Source organism: Vitis vinifera, chromosome 2 (genome assembly GCF_030704535.1).
Source record: "Vitis vinifera cultivar Pinot Noir 40024 chromosome 2, ASM3070453v1".
In the NCBI taxonomy this organism is placed as follows: Eukaryota; Viridiplantae; Streptophyta; class Magnoliopsida; order Vitales; family Vitaceae; genus Vitis; species Vitis vinifera.
Window position 1 is genome coordinate 3809291 of NC_081806.1, and position 24902 is coordinate 3834192.

Sequence of the window (24902 nt, forward strand, 5' to 3'; positions counted from 1 at the left end):
TTTTGTGTGAAGTATGAGCAAGGTGGAGCCTTTGAATCAAGAATCATTGCTTCTTCTTATCTCTGCATTGAGATCCCCATTCTCCATGCCAGCTTTCATAAATAGGTTCATGTTAGAAGGTTTATAATTAATAGTTTTCCCACCTCTTGACTACATTTGAGGCAGGCTGATAATCTGAATACAATATGTCATAGGAATCTGATTAAAACATTAATTTGATTAAAAGAGTTATTGAAAACCGAATTTAGAAATTTAGGGTCTATTTGATAACTGTTTTTTATAATATTTTTTTTGTTTTTTTTTAGAATAAAAAAAGAAAAAACAGGTTTGATAGGTTTGATAATTAAAAACTATTTTTGTTTTATATTCTTAAAAAACAAAAAGCATATTATTTTCAGAAAACATTTTTTTTATTATTTTATACCATTTTCATTTGTTTTTTAAGAGTTGTTTTAAAAAATAATTATACAAATATGTAGAATAATTAAACATAAAACACTATATATATAAATTATTTTTAAAATATCAAAAACATTTTAAGTTTTCAATCAGATTTTTATTTTACAAAACTTGAAAACAATTTTCAAAACTTGTTCTCAAAAATTATTTTTTCAAAAACAGACCTTTAAACCTACATAACTTTTTGGTCTTATTTTGACAAAAATGTATTTTTTTTTTGCAAAAATACGTTTTTCTTTTAAAACTTACGGGAAAGGGTTAAATTCACAAATATGACTAATTTTTTATCTTAAAAGAAATAGATAATATTTTTAGGGATGCATTATGTAGTGAAAAAAAAAAAAAAACGATTTACCTGTTAAGAATTTGTTGAGGAGTGATTTGAGAGAATCAGAAAGTGATTTTCTAATGTTTAAAAGAGTCTTCTAACGTCAAATTGAATATTTGAAAATCATTTCTAAAAAGTTGGAGAATCACTTGGAAGATGAGTCAACTAAAAATGCAATGAAGATGCAAAAATCACTTTTAAAGTTTTAAAGTTTGTCAATTTTTTTTCTTTCCTTTGAAGGAAAGTTTATAATCATCTCATAATCTTTGGAATTGGAGAAAGAAAACCAAATCTCAAATAATGGAATATACTTAAAAAAGAAAAATGAAAAGGTTAAAATTCCAAAATTCCTTAACAACTTGGTAAAAAATATAAAGAAAAAATAAAGTGTAATAATAATAATAATAAAGAATTCTAGATAAGGAAAATAATAAGTTTTTTAGATAATATTTAAATGTATATTTTTGTATGGAATGGCTTGACGTTGGAGTGTGCTCTAATTCTATTTGTCTACGCTTGTAATTTTATAAAACATAAATTATTATTTAAAAATTATTAAGAAGTAATGTGGAAGTGGAAGAAATAAAAAATTAAAATATTTATTATTTGTAATAGAAAGAAAAAAAAAGATTATAAATTAACTGAATTTATATTTTTAATAATAATTAATAAATTATTTGGAAGATAAAAATCAAAATATTTTTTTAATTAATATCTAATTTAATATAAAACAATATTTTTTAATATGAGAGGATAAACATAATTTATAATTTTATAAATATTATAAATATAAATAATGTATCAATTATAATTATAATTATTTTATGTATTTAATTTAGTACATAAAATTAATTAATTTTTTCTATACATATATTTATAATAATTATATTATTTAAATATATTATTAGAAAAAAAAAAAAGAAAACATCCATTTCTTTGAGAAAACATTTTTTTAAGGAATTATTTTATCTTTTAAAATTAATTTTTTGAAGTAGACAACTTTTTGTGTAAGTTTTTTTTATAAAAAAAAATAAATCATTTGTTTCAAGAGATGATTTTTACCTATAATTAAAAAAAAAAAAAAAAAAAGACGATTTTGACTGAATTTTAAAAAAAATATTTTTAGAAATAATTTTTTCTTATAATTTTTAATAAATAAATAGGCATTTGAAGGGATGATTTTTGCTTTAAATTAGGTGACTCTCTTTCATAATTGAAAAAATATGAGTACAAATTATTTTTTTTTAAATTTACTGTACACTTATCAAAAAAACCCTGGTGAGGCCCAGCCCATGTACTCTGCCCATTATTTGTCAGAAAATATGCGTGGGTGGTGGGCCTCCACACACTGGGCAACTTATAATACTATATGATCTATAGTTACAAACTTAACATCACGTGGTCCACATGGGCCTATTGCCCATTCTAGGAGGCCTAGCACCGAACCTATCCAACGGCTCCAATTGAAACTCAGTCCCCACTTCATCCAACGGCTCCTATAGGCCCATTTCAATTCTCCACTGATAATATTCTCCGGTGCTCACCTGAACGCAGCGCAAACCCTATTTCTACTCTCTCGCGCTCACACTTTCTCCCTTTGTTTCGCTCTCTCCTCCCACCCGAAACAAACAGAGTCATGAAAGGAGCGATACGATTCGGCGTATCGGATTCGGCCACCGACGCCAACGATTCGGCCGTGAGTGTTTTTTTTTTCTTCTTCTAATTGTATTTTTGGTTTTTTGTTTTTTTTTTTAAATGATCGAAACCCTAGTGTTGTGGTTTCCCCCCTCGTTTTCCTGTGTCGTTCAATTTTTGTGTGCTCAATTTTTATTTTTTTTCTGTTTAGTTGCTGAGAAAGCAGTGGAAATTTGAAAGCGAAGGAATAGAAAATTTGATTGGGTTGAGTTGAGATGACTTTGTTTTTTTTTTAAATTTATTTATTTTGGGGAGGGTTAATTTGGGGTTTTTTTATTTTTATTTTTAGTGTTTGTGTTTAGTGACCAACCAATACTTCAGAAATGTTTTCTTCAGCTTTTTTGGAGACCAAACTGGGAATTCTTGATATTTGATTTTGACAATGACATTGTAAAGCGTGAAAATTGTTGTTGTTGTTGTTGTTTTTTTTTTTTTTTTTCCTATTGCTTTTTGCCCCCTTTGTTTAGCATTTTTGAATGGAAGTGTTTTTGGATATGTTAAAGTATTTATTTTTAAGTGTAAATTTGTGGGATTTTTTTTTTTTAAAAAATTTTATATTTCTTTATTTACATTTTAGTACCGGGGGTGCCTTGAGTGGTTGATTATGCTGTGGGTTGGATTTGTTTTCAAGGTTATGTGGTACAGACTACATATTTTGTGCGGAATGGTATAATCAAATAAATCTTCTGACTGCTTTAGTTATTGTCACTACAGACCCGCAAGACAATGTTGATGGCTATCCTCAATATGACCCAAAAGATTTGCAAAAGAAAAAGAAAATTTTGGTTGCTGGAAGAAATCTATCATACCATGGAGATGATTGATTCTTCTTAAGAGAATCTTCTTTTATTTGTTTATTTATTGATATTAAATGATAACGTTACTATCAAATGAGCTACCGACTTCCTACTGAGAAATCTCCCAGAAAAAATTCTGAAGTAGCAGCTCCTCTCATAGCTAAGAAGAAGTCCACCTATTGGTTAACCTATGTATGGTTCCAGGAGAAAGAAACCCTTAATATAAAAAAAATTCTGAAAGGGGAAAATAAAGCACCGAATCATCATTTCTGATCATTTTAAATAAGGGAGGCTGTCTTTAGTGAAGGATAGCTACTGCATCGCAGAGATTTTGGATTTTCTTCTCTGTTTCTTTGTATGATGGTCATGGTGTGGAGACTCATTTATTGTTTTTCCTATGATGATGCAGTTACAGAGTAAAAGAATAATGGCAGGATCCCCTTTTGATTTTCACAGGGCAGAACCTTCCCAGCAACCAGTGATGACAACACCCCCATTAGATGTGCGCCGGGCTGAATCATCTCGACAGCATGTGAGAGCTCTGAATACCCAATTCGCGAGGTCTCTCTTTTATTCACCATAGTAGCAATGCTTTCATCATGTACTATGTAATTGTTTTACATTTTTTCTTGCTATCGTGAACCTAAGGATTTGTTATGATACAATCTTCACTGTTTAGTTTATCAAGATGTTTAGTGTGTGTATATCCAATGACTTGAAACAATACCACATTCCAATAGGGTATCTACTATGCTATTGTGTTTCTAAACTCGGTTATAAGAATTGTAGCCACAAGTTTCTGGCCATGCCGCTTATCCTTATGGCACAACTATCAAAAGTCACAATGCATGATACTGTATAACGCCTTTTTTATTTTTATGAAAAATGATACGCATCACCTACATGCATTTCATCTCAAGGCCATTTTCCTATACATGTTATATATGATGTAAACACCACCTTTTACTCTGTTTATTAGTTCCAAAAGAATTTTTTTTTTGTCATTATGTTTTTCTCCAATAAACTATTATATTATTTGCTTAAAATGTACTCTAAGATTTAGGAATGGATGGCAAAAAGGAAAGGACAAGATAGAATGATCCTGCCCAAATATGATATATATATGTGGCATTATTTGAAGCTTAAATGTAATTATTGCTAGAATAAATGTTGAGCAAGGTATTATTGGAATAATTTGACTGTTGACCTTGAAAATAAATGTTGAATAAAACTTTTGCTTTATATGTTAGTTATTTCTTGTTATTCCTTCTTTGAGGGAGGGAATGACGATGATTTGAGAAGTCAGAACTTTGAAGATGACATATAAGCACATACATATCAACAATCCACAGAAATATGTATGACTAGCTTTAACTCAAAGTGGAAGTTATTATTGAAAATTAAAAAAACTTATTTAAGAATTTATGAAAAATCTAGACGCTGAAATGCCATATTTTGTTAAGCTAATTTTGTCCAAACTCTAGTTTGCAATTTTTTCATATGTCCACTATTAATAGATGCTCATTATCTCTTTTAACGTTTTTATCTTTTAGGAAATTAGTTATATGTTACTTATATTTTGTTATTGTAATATGTATGTTGTTATATAATTCTTTTTCTTTTTCTCCCTGTTGACACTTGAACCTAGAACCTGCCACATCCCCACCCATCATATTGCCACTTGAGCTGGGCCTCAATATATGTATAAACTCACGAAGAAAGATAGTAAAACAATACATGATACAATATGAGTTGACAGCTATGATATAGCCCTGTATTGTCTTATATTTTTGAACCTTTGTAGAATAATCTTTAGGTTTTCCATGTTAATGTATGTGTTTGTTTTATTTATTTTTTTAAATTTTTATTTTTGTGAACAGTTGGGTGCAAACACAATTACAGAATCACCCTGATGAACTTTGGGAAGATGGGGTTCAAGATTACCTAACTCATGCTTCAAACATTATGGTAAATATCAACAACTCTCAACCAATTTAAAAGATCATTTTTATCTCTAGTATAACTCTTACCTAATTTAAAACATCATTTTTATCTCTAGTATAACATAATTACTTGAATATAAAAATGGTTTCACTGTCCTGTTGAGAAGTTAACTGATTTCATTAGTATTTAATGATTTCTGTACATGCACATATATGCATATATGCAACTGAGTTCCAGTATTGTTTCTTTTATAAGTATCTTTTATTTTGAATTATAAATAAATTTATCTTCATTAAGAGAATTGCATGAAGTCTACATCTCCAGTTCCAGTTTCTGTTATTTCCTTTTTGCAATTAATGATTATTTGCATAGGCTGTAAAGTCTCTTTCCAATAAATGGCATGGTTTCCATTCATGTAGGTGTTAATTGAATATCTAGTCATTTGTCCTTTGGCCACTTCTTCCATCCAGCACCTGAAAATGAATAGATGGAATAGATTTCATATTGTGTTAATTTACTATGTCTTTGCACCATAAGGCAGAATTTGGTTGTAGCAACATGGACAGAGACCCGTCTTCAACAACACCACTCATCAAATTTCTTTTAGGGTTTGTTGACGAGTGGTTGTGGGCCTGTGATTTAGAATATGACTTGAAATGCTTCAGAAACTGAGATTTCTTTTCCAGTATATGGTGTAAATACTTTCCATATAATCAGTGGCCATTAATCATGGATTTTTAACTCATATTTCATTTCACAAAATGAATGGGGTTGGAGTTTGATTCCTGTAAATGCATGACAAAATGCTTTATTTACTTTTTTTCCCCAACTTCTGCCTCTGTCACAGGAGAAATTTAGTGATGTTGTCAACTGGATCAAAGCAAATGCTGTTAAAGGAGAAAGTTTGTCTGCATTGGGAACTGCTGAAAAAAAGCTGGTGCCTGAAACAAATAATATAGGGGGGAAATTATTTCAGGAGAAAACTAGTTTTGCCCCGGCCAATACTACTTCAATCTTCACAGCTTCTTGGAGTTCTGGAGCGCTCCCCAGCAGCAAAACCCCTATCTTTTTTGGTAGGTCTTTTTTGGGCAACTTTGAGCTCATGTTTTTAGTATTGTATAATCAAAGATAACGTGTTATTTGCTTCACTTTCTATGAAAATGACCTTTGAGAACGATCAACCTATGCCTACTGATGTTACTGCCTTTTCATTCTATGACCACATGCAAAATAAAAAATGGACCCCTGCTCCAGCAAGTTCAATCTTAACTTTTTCATGAAACGTGTTAAAAAATTGTTTTATCATTTAAAGCTTCTTAATATTTTCATCTTGCTTATCTAATGACGTTAAAATCCTATTTTTGAACTTTTTATGAAGTTTTCATCTATATATAGATAGATATCACAGGGAAATTTTGGCATGACTTAGTAGTTGGGTAGTTTGATATTACAGGGAACATATTCATCTATGGTTTGATTGTTCAAAGTTCAAAAACATTGTTTTGGTGTCTAAATAGGTGTTTTACAGTTATTGATGTTTGGCAAACTTAGTGGTTGGGTAGTGTGATATCACCGGGAAGTAACTTTCATCTATGGTTTGGTTATTCAAAGTCCAAAAACATTGTTTTGGTGTCTAAATAGGTGCTTTACAGTTATATCATAAGATAAGCCTAATATTTAGTGTCTAAATGGGCGAATTGAAGGAAGATTATATGATAAAACCTTGGAGGTAGAGATAGGCGGCACCATGGGTTAATATGACTTGAATTTTTATTGGCTCTTAGGTCTACCACATTCAAAATTTCATAATACCCAAGGTCAATCCCACACTTGAGCTTATCGTACATAGTGACTAATCTTTTTTATTTTATTGATGAACAAAAATTTGAATGGAAGGCTCCTATCAAAAAGGAGATGCACCCTACCTACATACACATGGCGTCCACAAGAGACTTAGGAACAGGAAAACCAATCTCCTCACAAAGGAACAACAGAGCCAAAACTGGCTATCCATAGTTTAGACGATCAATGATCTCTAACAATGTATTGTTTTCCATTTTTAACAGAACTCTAGACCATTCCTAAAGGGATCTAATGAAAATCTTGTTTAGCTTTTGGTCTGAATGCACTTTATTTAAAATTTTTGATCATTATACTCTTTTTAGATGTGCCAAAACAAACAAAAGATAGCCAATTGCCAAACCTTCTTCTACCACTTGTCTAACAATCAAATTGTCCAACCTAATAAAAGGTCTTTGACTTAGATAGGAAAGACCTTATGTAGTCAAAAAATTACAAGCAACACATCCTACAATTCTCTAGTTCTACTGTAGTGAATTAGGATGTGATTAACTGATTTTTCACTTAAGGCTATGCCTGCTGATCAGTGTCCCACCCTCTCCTCATAAGATGATTGATGCTTAAGATTTATGAGTTCAAAAAACTAATGCACTTCCTCGTTTCACAATGTTGGTAGGGCCTTCAAAAATGAATGAACCAACGGTTTCCATCCACTTTTGTCTCCCACAAATGTGTCACTTTTAACATTTCTGAAATTTCTTGAGGTCTCATTAAGACCTTCTAGGCACTTAAAACTATTGAAGTTTTGAGGGTGAATTCTTCCCATCCCCTTTTAATGTCTTTCCATAAAACCTCTCCCACGTCTTTAATGCACCATCCATCATTCCAGGTGGTGGGGTGAGGCAGGTGGATGGGGCTAGGTGAGTGCCCTCTTTTGGTTCCAAGTGGCTCCACCTCTACTCATGAGTATATCTCCATATTGAGTTGCTTTTTTGCATTATATAGAATATCCAACTATCTATTTCTCAACCCTCCATTTCTATTATCCTTGCAAAACATCACTTACTTCCTAAGATGCATTTCCTCTTAAGGGATTTTGCTATTAGAAATCTCTCTACAACCTTTCCAATTTTATCTTCATTTTTCTAAGAATTACAAATAAAAACTTAAAATAAATTGGGAGGCTTGAAAGTTGCTCTAAATTAGGGATAGTCTCCTCCTTTCAACAAATACTGCTTCTTCCAAGAGGTTAATATCTTTTAAATATTTCCTTAACCAAATCCCATCTAGCACAAGATCTATGAGACAGTGCTATAGTGTGTGGAGGCAAACTAAGGTGTGTAAAACAAAGACAACCAACCTTATAACCAAACATGCATCCTAATCCAATTAGTCTCTATCTCACCAACATGAACGAATTCACTCTTCTATAAATTGATTTTCAAACTTGACACTAGTTCAAAACATATTAGCACCTGCTTCTGGTTCCTCAAATTAGCTTCATGATATAGTGAAGTGTTATTTGCTAATAATAGGTGAGAGAAATCCATCCACTCTCCCTCTTTTCTTGTTCCCTTCTTTTTGATAGGCAAAGATAAATTTATTAAGTGCCTAAAGTTCTAAAAAAGGGGCTTAACCCACCTACTTAGGAAGTATACAAAGAGCATTCGAAGGCAAAAAGAAAAAGAACAAACCAACCCTTGGTGTGAACAATAGTCCCATTAGTCAGTGAAATCTTACATAGATAAATATCTTGTATTAAATGAATTTCTATACTAAAGGAGAAATACACATATGAAAGAAGTTTTTCTCCTGCATGAATTGTTCGCTCCTACAATTTTGCTCCTGCAAATAATTTGAAACAAATAGAGTGGCACAAACCTCCACATCTTTCTCCGCATTTTGCCCACAAAACTCATTCCAACTGATAAGGTATCTCTCACTTGAGAAGGATTCACCCAAGCGGTACCCAAAAGAGAGAATAAAATGCCAAAGACTCCTTGTTGTTTAACAATGTAAAAGAATATGATTAGGTAATTCTTATACACTTTTGCAAAGGATGCATCGTTTACCAAAGGCCAATCTTTTCTTTTTAGCTGATCTAAAGTAAGATTCTTACTTCAAAATGCTTCCTATGCGACAAAACCCACTTTTATGGGTACCAACGAAACCCGACCTCTTTTATAGGAAAGATAACACCATCTTCAAGCCCAAAGAGGAATAAAAAGATTTAACTAAGAACTTACCATCCTTGGAGCCTCTCCAAACTAAGTTGTCCTTACAATTCATTGGCACCCCTTCCTCTTGAAGCCTCGAAAAGAGACTCTACACCTTTTCAACTCCCATTCATGAAATTATCAAAATAAGTGAATGTTCTAATGACCCCTCTCACCCATCACCTCCTGAACATCCACAACCCAAGCATTGTTTGATGAAGCTAGGGAATACAATGTGGGCAAAAATACACATAATGGTTATTCACACAGTAATCACCTGTCCAAAATTTAACACTTCTGCCATCTCCAATCTTAAAGCTTGATCTTGCTTGACTTATTAAAAAAAAGGCTTGATGTTGCTTTAAAATCCTCCCATTCTCTCCTAATAGCTTGCTATGTCCCTACCACCTCTCTTTACCACCTTAAATCCACTAATTTAATCCCCTTCTCTTGATTTTGAGGTGAAACAACTAAGACCTTCTGTAACCAACACAAAAGGATAAGGAGGAGGGTCCCTAGCTGTAAGCCTTTGAAGCTTTAGAAAAACTCTACAGGGGTACCATTGACTAAAATCGGAAAGCTTGCTGTAGATATGCAGAAATGCATTCATCTCAACCATTTTTGCCTAAAACCCATTTTTTCCTTGATTGAAAGGAGAAATTTCTATTTCATGTGATTATAGGCTTTTTCTATATTGAGCTTACACACTAAGCACTAGAGCATTTTCTCCTGTAGTTTATAGCTTTAGCAATCAACATCATTCCAAAATCTCCCCACAATTGCATTATGGATGTGACACCACCTTTCCAACCACCCTTTTCAATCTATTTGCAAAGACTTTTTCTAAAAGCTTATAGAGACCCCAACAAAACTGATTGACCTAAAATCCTTAATATCTTTTGCTCCACTGTTTTTAGGAATAAGCACTAAGTGGAGCTCCTTGGAAAACTTCATCCCATACCCTCTTATTGTTGATCAACAAGATTGCCAAAAAGTCATTGACAAACCATTAGGTGAAGCGCTTTTTCTACCCTATCATCTAAAACCTAACCATGAATTCCTCTTCTCTAAATGAAGATCCCAACCCTCATCTATCCATTCTGTTGATGCATTTGAAGAATGTTCCTTCTAGATTGAATCTCCTAATTTGTGAATTCTCAAGTAGAGACTAAGGGGAAAAAAAAAGGAAGAAACACCACCTTAATTCTGCTAATAAAGTTGCCTCTTCTACAAACATTAGCCATTTGATGTAAAGCCCTCGATTTAAGAATGCTCCTTCTAATTATATCCCCTTTGGGATAAGCAGTGGCTAAGTTTAGATGAGCGAGAGAGCGAGAGAGAGGGTTAGTGTGAGAGAGGGTGAGAGCGATGGAAGGGAGCGAGGTGAGCGGCGAGCTCCAGAAGGGCTAGAGGGCGAAACAAGGTTAGATGCAGAAGGCGACGGTTTCGTGGGGGTTAGGAGCAGGGCCAAAAAGGGAAGTTTTGGAGTGGAGTCGAAATGGTTTGATGTAAAGGTGAGGGAGCAGAAAGGCAAGGTACAAGCCTCGATCATAGAAAGGAAAGGAGGAGTCTCCTCGTGGATCAGGTTGGGACCAAATAGCATTGGGTGCTTCATTGATGGTTTGGAGTCTTGTATTGAGAACGCAAGATCTGGAACCTGGGAAAGGAAGTGGAAGGACAGTGGGAGGTCCTATCTTATGGTGCGGGATCAAAATAAGGGGGGGGGTTGTTCATACGGTTAGGGGTTACAGATTTGGAAAATAAAAGGTTTAACATTTATATCCCAAAGGGCAGTGGAGACAAGAGTGGCTGGGTGTTAATGGCGGAGATACTACGCCGTCTGGGGTGTTATGTCCGAGAAGAGAGCTTACAAAAAAAGGGCGCGATGTTGCTGAGGCCAGCAATGGGGAAAACCTATGCGGAAGTAGCGATGCAGTCAAAAGGAAGAGAGACCACAGTGGTGAGGGTGGAGCTATGCAAGAGGGAGTTGAGCCGGAATATGGAGAGGCTGGTTCACTGCTTGGTGGGGAGCTGGAACCCTAGCTCTGGGAAAGGGGACGACCTAAGAGGTTGGGGGACAAACTTGGCGAAATTTTGGAGTTTGAAGGGTAACTTAGGAATAGCAAAGCTAGAAAGGGGCAAAGTCCTATTAGAATTTGAGGTTCTGGCTGAAGCAGAGAAAGCCCTTAAAATTGGGGGTTTCTCGTGCGCGGGGTCTCCTCTCAGTCTGGAAAAATGGAGGCCTGAGAGGAGGTGTCTGCTGGAGGGGGAAAAGAGGAGTGAGGCTTGGGTGCGTATCGTGGGACTACCAGTCTCACTATGGGAGCGGGATATTTTGAGGAGAATAGGGGATGCCTGTGGGGGGTTCCTCGATATCGACTCTCAGACGGAGACGTTGGAAGATTTGCAGTGGGCAAGGATCTTGGTGAAGCTCAACGAGGAAAGGCCTCCCAACGTAGTGGAAGTCTGGACCAAAGAGTTTTGCTATGAGCTCACTCTTTGGTGGGAAATCAGACCTGCTGTGAGAATGGCAAGGGAAAGAAAGGGCAAAAACAAGCTTGTCTCAGAAGACGAGGTTGGGGGTGAAGTCACTGCACGCGCGGGAGGGCGCGTGAGGGGGTTGGTAGGTGGTCCAAGTCTCGAGGTCCGGCTGCAGTCTGACGATGGGACGTGGGGGCAGTCCTCTGGGTCGGGTCCGGCTGCGGATCCGGATTCGGGCTTGGTGTTGGACGGGCCCCACGAATCGTGTGGGTTGACATCGCAGTGGGCCCTTGGGCCTTCTGAGGCCTCTGGGCCCTTCCCGCCCACGGCCTCTCCTCGCGAGGCTGGGCCGTCTCATCTTGGGCTGACACTTGATTATGGGCGGGCCTCGAAGAAGCTGATCGGAGGGGCTGGGCTGGGAGGTCGAGGCCCGAACTCGTCTCTGGACTTTAACATGGACGACACCCATCTGAGGGGGGCCCGTTCCTTAAATGGGTTAGGCCCAAGCTCTGTGGGGGACCTTGACCAGTCCCGGTCATCTCTATTGGTGATGGATGGACTGTGGAGGCCTTTGGCTGAGAAGCAAAGCTTGGAGGAGAACTCAAAGACAGATGACGCTCTAATGGAGGGAGCCTTGAGGTATGGGAATGCCTCTAACTTCTTTGGGCCGTTGGTGTGTGTTTCTCCTTCTCCTCCTTCTTCTTTTTCTGGTCGGACTCCACCGAGGGAGTATTACGACCGTTCTGGGGCGGTTTTGGACGCATCCCAGAGGGAATTTCTGGACCGGAGGATGATTGGAAGGATGTCTTCAGCGCTGAAGACTGTGGATCGCTGGGAGCTATTGGAAGATAATAATGGCGCGATGGAAACCAGTGGAAAGGAACTTTGTCTTGCTGGTGAGTCGGTTCCAGAAGTCAGGGATTGGAGGGAGGCCAGCTGGGAGAAAGTGAGTTGGCAAGGTTCAGTCAGTTCTTGGGGTTTTCAATAGTGGGATTAGAGAAGGATATTTTGGATTTCATGGTCAAAATCAGAAAAAGAAGGGAAAAAGTGCACAGCAAATCTCTTTTAGAAAATTCAAAATTTGAGAGGGAACTGAAGAGACTTGAATGTTCCATCAATTATGAAGATGGGAGGAAACAGAAAGGTATTGTGCAAGGAAGAAGGGGCCAATCTCCTGCTGTCTTATGAAGTTAAGGTTGGTGAGTTGGAATGTTCGGGGAGCTAATGATAGCTCCAAAAGGAAAGTGATCAAGGCCATGATCAGGAGTCAAAGGGCGGATTTAGTTTGTATACAGGAGACGAAAATTCAGACTATGACAGAGGGGGTGGTGAGGAGTCTGGGTTCTGGGAGGTTTCTCGATTGGGGAGCTATGGGAGCCCAAGGCTCAGCGGGTGGCATTTTGGTTTGCTGGGATAAAAGATCTTTGGAGCTGTTGGAGATGGAGGTGGGTAATTTCTCTATATCGTGTAGGTTGAAGAATGTTGAGGATGGATTGGTTTGGATCTTTACTGGAGTTTATGGGTCGTGTAACAGGAAAGAGAGGGAGGCTTTGTGGGAGGAGTTAGGAGCGATAAGGGGAATATGGGACGAGCCTTGGTGCTTAGGAGGGGACTTTAATGTCACTTTATCTCAAAGAGATAGGAGCAGGCAGGGTAGTCTTAATGGAGCAATGCGTAGGTTTGCTCAAGTGGTGGATGATCTTGCCCTCATTGATCTCCCTTTGAGCAACCAGACTTGCCCTCATTGCAGGGGGGTGTGTTTTCTTGGAGCGGGGGCAGGAGCAACCAGACTTGGGCTAGATTGGATCGCTTCCTGGTAACCCAGTGTTGGCTAGATATTTTTAGGGGGGCTGTTCAGTGTAGGCTTCCTAGGCCTACCTCTGACCACTTCCCCATATTGTTGAAGGGGGGCAGGATGAGCCGGGGACCTTCTCCGTTCAGGTTTGAAAACATGTGGCTCAAGGTGGATGGGTTTAAGGAGCTCCTTCGGGAATGGTGGCAGGGAGGGGCAAGATGAGGAAGGGCTAGTTTTAGAATGGCTGCTAAAATGAAGGAGATGAAGGAGAAAATTAAAGTGTGGAACCGGGATGTTTTTGGTAGAGTGGAAGTGAACAAAAGATCAACCCTTCAGCAAATTGAATTTTGGGACAGGGTGGAAAGTGGTAGGGACCTATCAGAAAGAGAAATGGATCTGAAAAATGAAGCTAAGGAGAACTTCAAAAAGTGGGTTCTTTTGGAAGAAGTCCATTGGAGACAAGTGTCTAGGGAGTTGTGGCTTAGAGAAGGGGATAAGAATATAGGGTTTTTTCACAAGATGGCTAATGCCCATTGGAGAAATAACTTTTTGGACAGAATTAAAATAAATGGGGTGGAATTGGTTGAGAAGCAGGAGGTGAGGGAGGGGATTGTGAAGGCCTTTCAGCACCAGCTAAGGGAAGACCCAAGGTGGAGAGCCGACTTAGAGGGTTTGCATCTTAAAAGTCTTGACCTTAGTGAAGCTGAAGCTTTGGAGGTCCCCTTTTCTGAAGAAGAAATATTCTCTGCTTTGAGGGATATGAACGGCGATAAGGTCCCAGGCCCGGATGGGTTTACCGTGGCCTTTTGGAAAGCTTGTTGGAACTTCGTTAAGGAGGAGGTAGTAGAGCTGTTCAAGGAATTTTACGATCAGAAGTCTTTTGCCAAAAGTCTGAATTCTACATTCTTGGTCATCATTCCAAAAAAAGGTGGGGCTGAGGATCTAGGGGAGTTTCAAAGTGCTAAGGGGGTTGTACAAGCTTATGGCCAAAGTGTTGGCCAATAGGTTGAAAATGGTGTTAGATAAGGTGGTTTCGGCTGATCAGAACGCGTTTGTGAGGGGGAGACAAGTTCTAGACGCCTCTCTTATAGCTAATGAGGTGGTTGACTATTGGTAGAAGAGGAAAGAGAAGGGGCTGGTGTGTAAATTGGATATTGAGAAAGCCTACGACAACATCAGCTAGAGCTTCCTTATGAAGGTCTTGAAAAAGATGGGCTTTGGGTCGCGCTGGATGGAATGGATGTGGTGGTGCTTTTCAACGGCAAAATTTTCTGTCCTTATTAACGAGGTACCAGAAGGCTTCTTCTCCAGCTCTAAGGGTCTGCGTCAAGGAGACCCAATTTCTCCTTATCTTTTTATCTTGGGCATGGAAGTGCTGAGTGCACTCATTAGGCGGGCAGTGCAGGGGAACTTCATTTCTGGCTGTAGGCTAAGAGGTAGAGGGGATGCGGAGATTATGGTGTCTCATCTGCTCTTTGCAGACGATACTATTCTCTTCTGCAAGGCTAGTAAGGATCAATTAACTCATCTTGGATGGATTTTGGCGTGGTTTGAGGCGGCTTCTAGGCTTAGGATCAATCTGGCCAAGAGTGAGCTTATTCCAGTTGGGGAGATTGATAATATTGAGGAAATGGCAGCGGAATTAGGCTGCAGAATTGGAAGCTTTCCGGTTAAATATTTGGGGTTGTCCCTTGGGGCCCGGCACAAGGCCTTGTCCACGTGGGACGGGATGGAGGAAAGAATGAGGAGAAGACTCGCCCTTTGGAAAAGACAATACTTGTCTAAGGGCGGGAGAATCACCCTTATTAAGAGTACCTTGGCCAGCATTCCCATCTATCAAATGTCCATCTTTAGAATGCCTAAGTCAGTGGTTAAAAGGCTTGAGAAATTACAAAGAGATTTTCTTTGGGAAGGGGGAAGCACGGATAGGAAAATCCATTTAATTAATTGGAAGGTGGTGTGTACTCAAAAGGAGAAGGGGGGTCTTGGTATTAGGAGGATGGGGTTACTGAACAAGGCCTTATTGGGCAAGTGGATTTGGAGATTTGTCGTTGAAAAGGACGTCTTGTGGAAGAAGGTGATCGGGGTGAAGCATGGGTTGGAGGGTTGTGGTTGGAAATCTAAGGAAGTTCAGGGGCCCTTTGGAGTGGGAGTTTGGAAGGAGATTTTGAAGGAGATGAGCTGGTGTTGGAATAACATGAAGTTCAAGGTGGGGAGGGGGTCTAAGATTATGTTTTGGACTGATCATTGGTGCGGCAACAAAGCGTTGTCCCAAGCGTTTCCCCAGATTTTTGCCTTGGCAATGTGCAGTAATGAATTGGTGAATGATGTGTGGGACCCAAGGCTTGGCCAAGGAGGGTGGAATCTCAGATTGGCTAGAGATTCTAACGATTGGGAGCTGGTGTTAATAGAAGACTTGCTCTTCTTGCTAAGAGACATCAAGGTAACCCTAGAGGAGGACTCAGTGCTTTGGAAAGGAGGGGATTCTGCCAGTTTTCGGATTCGGGTGGCTTACAATCTGCTGGCAACCCCTAATCCTCTCGTTTTTCCAGGAAAAAATATTTGGGTGGATAAGGTCCCAACCAAAGTGGCTTTTTTTGCGTGGGAGGCTACTTGGGAAAAAATCCTCACGTTGGATAGGCTGCAAAAGCGTGGGTGGCAGCTCCCAAATTGTTGTTTTTTGTGTAGTTGTGAAGAGGAAAATGTAAATCACATTCTTTTACACTGTACAGTGGTTAGGGCCCTATGAGAAATCGCCTTTGCCTTATTTGGGGTTTAGTGGGTGTTTCCAGAGAAGGTCAAAGAGGCGTTGTTATGTTGGCGGGGCCCTTTCGTGGGTAAAAAAAGAAAGAAGATATGGAAGACCATTTTGTTATGTATTTTTTGGACGGTATGGAAGGAAAGAAATAGGTTAGCTTTTAGAGGGGGTTTTTTGGCTATTCAGACTCTTAAGAATTCTTTTGTATGTAGTCTGTGGAGTTGGACTAAGTTGTATAGGGGAGAGGAGTCCTCTTCACTTTTAGGCTTCTTAGAGTGGGTAACGGTCCCCTAAGGGCTGGTGAGGTGTTCCTGTTTTTGTTTTTTTGGCCTTGTGGCTGCTTTGTATACTTCTTGTATGTGGTGCGGCCTTTCGGCCTTCTTTAATATATATTCTGCTCTCGCTTATCAAAAAAAAAAAAAAAATGCTTCTTCTAGATTGGGTCTTTGTGAATTCTTAAGCAGAGACCGGAAAAAGGAAGAAATGTCATCTCAATTCTGCTAATAAAGTTGTTTCAGCTACAAGCATTGGCCATTTGATGAAAAAACCCTCGACTTTTGTCTCTACAAAGTTTCTTTCAAAATGGTTAAATGGTTAGATTCTTGCTTTACCAATCTTTGGTTCTCCTTGTCCTCCTCTGCTGCAGACCTTTCTCTCTCTTAATGTAACATCATTTTATTTTGTTCAAGCCATCACTCTACAGAGCGACACATGGCCAAACACCTCTTTGTTCCATCTTTTTAAATCCAACATTAATTCTTTGGCAAGCACAAAACTAAGGTTGCCCTTAATCTCATAATCCTGCCACCGAGATTTGATCAAATTTTTGAAACCCTCCACTTTCAACCAGATAGTTTTAAATCTCAAAGAAATCTTTCCTTTTCTAAACCACCTCTCAATGTATAATGACCTCCTAAGGATGATCTACCAACTCAACCTCCTTAATGAGTGGTGTTAAACTTACATATTGTCAATGAACTTAAATTTAATGCATATTAATTTTATGAAAAATATTTGTTTCACATGAAGAAATATTTATTTTTCTTTGGATGGAGTTTTTTAAAGATATTTATGAGTTTCTACCATATGTGCAACAATCTTGAAATCCAATCACACATGTCATTACTCATACTCAGATAATTAAAAAAGTAGAATATATATATATGTATGTGTGTGTGTGTGTGTGTAGGAATTCAAAAGGCATAACTAGAATCCTTGTGAATGTCATTTCTTATTTAAAAAGAGTTTCAGTAAGAATTTATCATTTATATAATAATCTACAAGATAGAAATAAACTTAAGAAACACTGTCACTTCCATCATTTTTGGGCTTGGCCTGAATGAACACAAAGCCTCACTTTCTATCGGGTGAAATGTTGGCACATTTAGTCATTCCCTTCAGTTCTTTCAATTTTTGTGAATTTTTGCATATGTGATGTTTAACTCTTGCCTTTTTTGAGATTTAACCTTTGTGCTTGCTCGCTTTGTTTCCCTGAAGAAACATTTTTTACTCTTCATTTCTTTTTTAGGCTGAGAAGAGAAATATAATCATCAGTTAATGTCCTAGATTTCATCATTTACATTTTTTCTGCAGTAGCCTGAAACAAAGCACTGATTAATCCAATACCATCATATTCTACCCCTGCTGGAATAATTAATGTTGATTGAAATGGAATCGATGACTACTCCAGGAGAAAAACTGCTTTAAGCATCTCAAGGTTTGAATGTCTTGTAAAAAAAAAAAATTGTTTAGAAGACAAAAATATTCTAACCTACATGGTAAAGTAAAAAACCATGTTAACTATCCAGAAATTTTGTTAGGTGGCCTTCCTTTGACCCATTTTAGGGTTAACTTACTATTTTGATGCTTAAAAATAATTACCATTGTAGCTTTAAAAATGATATTGTTGGTATAAAATATATTTTGTTAATCAATTCAATTATTGTTTTCTAAATGTTATTTTTTAGTGCATGATAATAATGCGTATCATTTTACTATTATTCAAATAATTTATCATGGAGAATATCACGTTTAAAGTAGACAATAATTTAGACTGGAATGATGTTCAAGCTATAAATGATCATTTTTTTTTAATTCTCTTACCTTAATAGCTATTTATAATATACATATGTACGCGCGCGCACAAACACATAGAGTTAGATATACACTTACATGTACATAATGTGTTATATATGCACTTACATGTGCATAATGTGTTAGAATGAACATCCTCATGTTGTGTATGTATGTGTTCTTGGGCCCCTTTTGCCTTTCAATTTTATCTAAAGCCATGGCCTCTGCTTGGTCTCCTTCAACTTGAAAAAACATGGTTCTCTCTAGTCATGCTGTTATCCAGCTTTGTATATGAATCATTTTCAAGGATCTCTCATCTTGTTGTTCGGGTGGTGCTCCCTATAGCTTCTCAAGAATGTATCTCTTTTGTGTGTGTGTGTTTTATATTGTTGCCACCTGCCACTCATCTTGCCTATCAAAAAAATATTTTTGCCACTCATCTTCCTCTACATCCACAATTTTGGGGTGAGTTGCATGTGTCTCTATACACATGCTTTGAAATTTTTTGTATTCTGATAGAAATTCATTTTTTTAGGCCATGAAATAAATAGGACCCCCATAACACAATCCAATACATAAATCTGATCAAATGCAAGAGTAACTATGTGCTCTAGAAAGCAAATGTGTATACCAGTCTTGGTTCCTATCAAACTTACATTGAGTTTGAGATCTTCTTATCAACTCATTAGTCTATATTACATTTGCCTGGTTCCTAGTCATATGGTTGTTAGTCTTTCCATGAGTTGATTTTCTTATTGGTAATTGAATTCATTTTTATCCTGTTCTTATGAAAAGTTCATATTTTACAGATTATGTTGCAAAAGACTTGATTGGAAACTTAATTTTGTATAGCTTTATCTGGACATGGATTTACTATGTTTTATTGACTATGGAATTTGAGTGTTGAGCTGAGATAATGTCCTCATATTGCTGTCATGAGATTGATGGGAATTCTGAAACCCAGCCTTTTCATTTTGTTGTAGGAAGCCAAAGTTCAGTCCCCATAAGTCATAATGCTTCAGAGGATGCTGATGGTGGTGAGACAACAAAACTTCTACTATTCTTCATTCTTTATTAACGGAAATCTTTTTACACTGTTTAGTATAATCTTCTTTTGCATTTTTACATGCATCATCACTTGTGTTCAATTTCATCTCCACTAGCAGCCCAGATATGCCCCATGCACCAAGTTTTTTCCATATATTTTAGAAATGCAGGAGAGTTAATAGGAGATTTAGGTGTGTTACCAACTAATGAAACTTTCACATCATTGCCTTTCATGTAGGTGAGATATTATCCTTCATCAAGGGTTATGTTGGAAAGTTGTAAATATGGTATGTTTGTTGCCCAAAGTAGGAAGACTGTTTCTTCTTCTGTGGTAGTCATGTCTGAGGTCTTCTTGTTCATCATGGTTTTATTTTTTGGTATGTCTCAAATGTGTATGCTTGCTGCCCAAAGAAATCGGAACATTTTTTCTCCAGTAGCAGCTTGGAAACTTGGCATGGTTTCTGTCCAAAAGAGTAGGAATGCCTTTTCACTTTCTGTAGTAGTATAGATAGTGTTGAATTTTTTGTATGGATAATTATTCAAAACATGGTCAATGCATTTTCGAGTAAGCCATTTAGTTTTCTTTTAGTAAATTTTTCCCCTTCTGGGTATTGAACTTGGAACCTCTTAACATCCCAAACCCAATCCCTTGGTGCTTGAACCAGGCCCCATGGGCAGCATGCTAGTTAGTTGATCATTTTAAAATGCTGAATCTTCTGAAGTATGGAAGTGAGAGGCTCTATGCTTTCATTGATTGGCTTAAATTGGGTAGGTAGGTGGTTACAAATACTACAGATGCATTCAACCATTCCTTTTTTTTTTCCCTTTGTTTGCTTTTGATTCAGGGCATGCATATTCTCCTTTTGTCACCATTTTCATCAATATTGAATTGCATGGGGGGGCACACGCCAATTACAATCTAAGAAAGTGCTCTTGTTAGATAGGATCAGGTAAATGAGTGTGTCAGTGGTTGTATATGTACATCTGTGTTGTTTTTTCTAATAATTGAATGGCACTCTCTTGCTTTTGAGGTCTCTACCTCTAGTTATCTTCCTCAACCACTTGATAAGTATATTAGAGTGGCCTACTAGTTGAAGAGCATTTAAGCAAATTTTGTACTTTGACTTGCCAACTACAGTGCATTTAAAGTAAATAATTTTATTTTATTTGCAACTTTTGTTAGAACACTATTGGAGAGAGCCTTGGTGGGATAATGAATGAACAACATGAGTTTTGAGCTTTCTGCTTTGGTTTTGACTTCTAGTATTAAGGGGTTGTACTCACATTTTAAACTTTTCTGGTGAAGAAATCCTCTTATGACCAAGAACTAAAAACTGAAATTGAACTTGAATTTCAGCTGGAACTTTAGGAAAAGTTTGGGAGTCTTCATGGAGCATCTGTATACAGATACTGTCCATTTTTCTCATTTTAGTTAACTTCAGTTCTACAAGCACCTTACATTAATATGCTTGCATTTAGAACTTCAGAATTTTTATCTTCTCCTATTCTAACAAGTACTTCTCCCACGTGTAAGGGTTCAGTGCACCTATAAGATTTTTTCTTTTTCTCCTCTAAAATCCTTGCAAAAGATCTTTGTCATTTGAAATATCCAGTTGAAAATTGAGGGCTTTGGGGATTTGGTTAACTCTTGATGGCAAAACAGTGATGTCAAGGGTTGTCCAAGCTTTGTGCTGGTCTAAAAAATTGAGAGCTTTAAAAGAAGACTTAAAATGTTGGAACAAGAAGATTGTTGGTAATGTGTCTTTGTGAAAAGAGGCAGTATTGGAAGAGATCACATTTTATGGCATTAAAGAGAGGGAAAGGGCTTTGTTTGAGGGGGAGAAGGAGAATCAAAGGGTGTTTAGGGATGAGTATAATCTCCTTGTGATTTTGGAAGAAATCTCTTGGAGACAAAAATCAAGAGCTTTATTGCTTAAGAAAGGAGATAAGAATACAAAGTTCTTTCATCAAATGGCTGATGTGCATTGGCGAGGAAACTTTATTAGCCAAATAAAGGTGAACTAGTTGTGGTTAAGCAAAGACAAAAAGTTAAAAAGTTGTTCTTTCAATTTTTATTTGAAGATCCTTAGTTTAGGAGATTAGATATTGAGGGATATTTTTTCAATTCCATCAATAGGGTGGATAGAGAAGGGCTTGAAAAACCTTTTGGCATAGTGGAGGTGTTGGTTGCTTTTTTACATTTAGGGGGAGATGCAACACCTAGCCTTGATGGGTTTTTAACGATGTTGTGGTCGAAGTGTTTGGCTACTATTAGGAAGGAGGAATGGAGTTTGTTAGGGAATTTCATGTGAATGGCTCTTTTGAAAAAAGTCATGATGCTACTTTTTTTAACACTTCTTTCTAGAAAGGGATTTAGGTCTATCACTTTGGTGAAGAGGCCTTACAAGATCTATGCAAAGGTTTTAGTAAATAGGCTTAAGAACCTAATAATAGGTAGGATGGTATCAGAGTCTCAAAATACTTTTTGGAAGGTAGGCAAATTTTTTTATTCTTTTTCGATAGCTAATGAGGCTATTGGCTATGGAACAAAGAATTCTTAAATGGCCCAAGTGTGCAAATTTGACATAATGAAATCCTATGATCATGTAAACTAGAAATTCCTTCTTTTAATAGTGGAGAAAATGGGATTTGAGCAAACAAAGGGTAGAATGGATAAAAAAAAATTCTATGGTACAATTATCAATTTTGATGGACAATGAGGCTTAACTCTAGAACAAGGAGTTCTTTAGTAGTCTTAGTGTGCGAATTGGAGATAAAGAAAGCCTATGATCATGTTAGCTAGAAATCTATCCTTTCAATAATGGAAAAAATGGGATTTGAGCAAAACATGGGTGGAACAGATAAAATTTTGCATTTATTCTAATGAGATTTTCAATTTTGGTGAATGAAACACCTACAGGTTTCTTCTAGTCTTCCAAGTGATTAGGTTAGGTGGTCCACTCTTTCATTATCTTTTTGTTTTGGTTGTGAAGATTCATAGTTGTTTCATTTCAATGGTGTTCACAAAAGGGATTTATCAATGGGTTCAAGGTTAGGATAGGGGAGAGAAAAGGATGGAATTTCCTATCTCTTCTTTGCATGTGATATTTTTCTTTTCTATGAGACTAGTGAGGATCAATTGAGACTCATATTGTGAAAGGCATGACCACTCCTTAGCTTGCTAATACGTGTGCCTTGTTGGAGAAGCACACCTAATCTACTTTACTTTTCTTCCTTTTTAAAACACTTTTATTCTTGAAATTTCTAACAGCATATTGAAATGTATACAATTTAATTACTTTTTTTGTTTAATGGCTCTTTTAAATGTTTGGAATCTTAAATTTTTCATTGATTGGATTGGATTGCAGATCATATTTGATATTGATCATAAGTAGTATTTCATTTCACTTAGGCACACACCTTCTATTGCTCCTTATGCCTAAGCCATAGGAGCCTGCACCTTAGGTGCACCTTGCGCTTTTTAAAACCATGTTAAGACATTTGAGATTTGATAGGAGGTTGTATAAGTTCTTGGCTAAAGTTTTGGCTAATTGACTCAAAAAGGTGGTGGACAAGTACACAAAGAAGCTTTTGTGGATGGCAGACAAATCTTAAATGCAATCGTAATTGAAATGAGGCATTAGATTCAATGCTCAATAGCACCAATAGCAGGATCATTTGTAAGTTGGACATTGAAAGACAAGGTGTGGTGAAAGTTCTTTGGAAAAGCCATTGATAAAAACTCTTGGATAGCAAATGTGGGAGCAGGTTAGGGAGGGGGCCGATGGAGCCTCCACTATCACAGACAGTTCCATCATTGGTTATTGGAAAGAGTGGAGGTCTTTTTCTAGAGGCTGCAAAAATTTTAATTTGAAGGAATGAACAGGACAGGTTGGGTTGGAATGAAACCAAGGCAAGCAAGTTCTCTGTCAAATCTTTTTATGCTTCCTTAGATCAGAAAGGAACTGAGTCACCACAAGCACAGTATGAAATCCGTTGGTGCCAACGAAGGTGGGTTTCTTTTCTTGGGAAGCTATTCAACTCTTGATCAACTTAGAAGGGAGGGGTTGAAGTATTCTGAATAGGTGCTTCATGAGTAAATGGGATGATGAATTAGTTGATCACTTCTCTAATGCTCCAAAGTAATTGTTGAATATAATGTATGTATAGTATACTATCTTTCCTTGTTAATATAGGTCACATGTATGGTAGTTAGGACTCCTAGCCTTGTATATATATATCTCTCAATTGTAAGTAGAGATTACAATGAATGAATAAGGTTTTTCTCCTCTCTCTCTCTCTCTCAACATGGTATCAGAGCCAAAGGAGAAAACCTAATTTTTTTTTCGGTTTAGTCGTGTACTCAATTCCGGCGAACCGTCCCGTGACCGTGTTTTCACTCCGGTCCCCTCACTCTCTTTCCGAACCACCCCGGACAACCTCATCGCCGTCGGATCTCCATCACGCCGGCAACCTTTTCCGGCGACATTTTCCGGCGACCTTTTTTCCGGGAAACGACCACATATTCCGAACCGCCGGAGGCTGATCTACACGCCAGTGGAAACCCCACCGGCAACCGGCATCTCACGCGCCCCCACGCGCCTCCCTTCTCCTCCGGCCTGTCACCCACGCGCCGGCGCGTGACGGCGCGTGGCCCACTTTCCGGCCACTTCCGACACCTCTCCAGGCTCGTCCGGCGCCGTCTTGGCCTTCTAGCCCTCCGGCAGTCCTCCCCGAGCCCTGCATCTCCATTTTTTCCCTGGTTTTGGCCTTCTTGCCATTCCGGCCACCTCCGACAGGGCTCCCCCTCCATCCCCGAGGCTTGGGTGCTGCTTCTCTTCCTCTCCAGGCACGTCACGACCTTTTTTCTCCATTGATTGCACCTCTCACAGCCGTGGTTTCACTGTTTTTCTCTCTCCGCCTAAATCTGAACCCATCTTAGGGCTCTCTTCGATCCAAATACGTGAATATGCCCACCAAAAATCAGATCTTTACGTCTGTTCTCTCTGGATCTCCTCTGATTACCTCAGAGAAATTGGTTGGCAGTGAGAATTATCTCTCCTGGTCTGCCTCTGTTGAACTTTGGTTTATGGGTCAAGGATATGAGGATCATTTGGTTACCCAGGAGGCAGATATCCCTGAGGTTGACCGCGTACAGTGGAGGAAGATAGATGCACAGTTGTGTAGTGTATTATGGCAATCGGTTGATCCCCGGATTCTTCTTCATCTTCAGGCCTATAAAACTTGTTTTAAATTTTGGACTCAGGCCAAAGGATTATATACGAATGATATCCAGCGTCTTTATAAGGTGGCTTCTGCTATTGTCCATCTCAGCCAACAGGACTTGGATCTATCTACTTATATTGGTCAGATTGCCTCTCTTAAGGAGCAGTTCTTGACTGTGATGCCTCTTACTCCTGATGTTGGGGCTCAACAAACACAGCTTGACAAGTTCTTCATGGTCCTTACTCTTATTGGCCTCCGTCCGGATCTTGAGCCTATTCGTGAT

At 37.8% G+C, this 24902-nt stretch overlaps 1 protein-coding gene across 1 annotated transcript in view; it reads left to right on the forward strand.

The window, feature by feature from the left end:
* Positions 1 to 2247: 2247 nt before the first annotated feature.
* The window catches only part of LOC100261574 (uncharacterized), a 31357-nt gene continuing 8702 nt past the window's right edge, over positions 2248 to 24902 (forward strand). Inside the window, exons 1-5 of the mRNA XM_002282620.4 lie at positions 2248 to 2483; positions 3689 to 3840; positions 5160 to 5247; positions 6071 to 6296; positions 19330 to 19383. Coding sequence (XP_002282656.1) covers positions 2424 to 2483; positions 3689 to 3840; positions 5160 to 5247; positions 6071 to 6296; positions 19330 to 19383 — 580 coding nt within the window. The 5' untranslated portion in view covers positions 2248 to 2423. The remainder of the gene's footprint in view (positions 2484 to 3688; positions 3841 to 5159; positions 5248 to 6070; positions 6297 to 19329; positions 19384 to 24902) is intronic.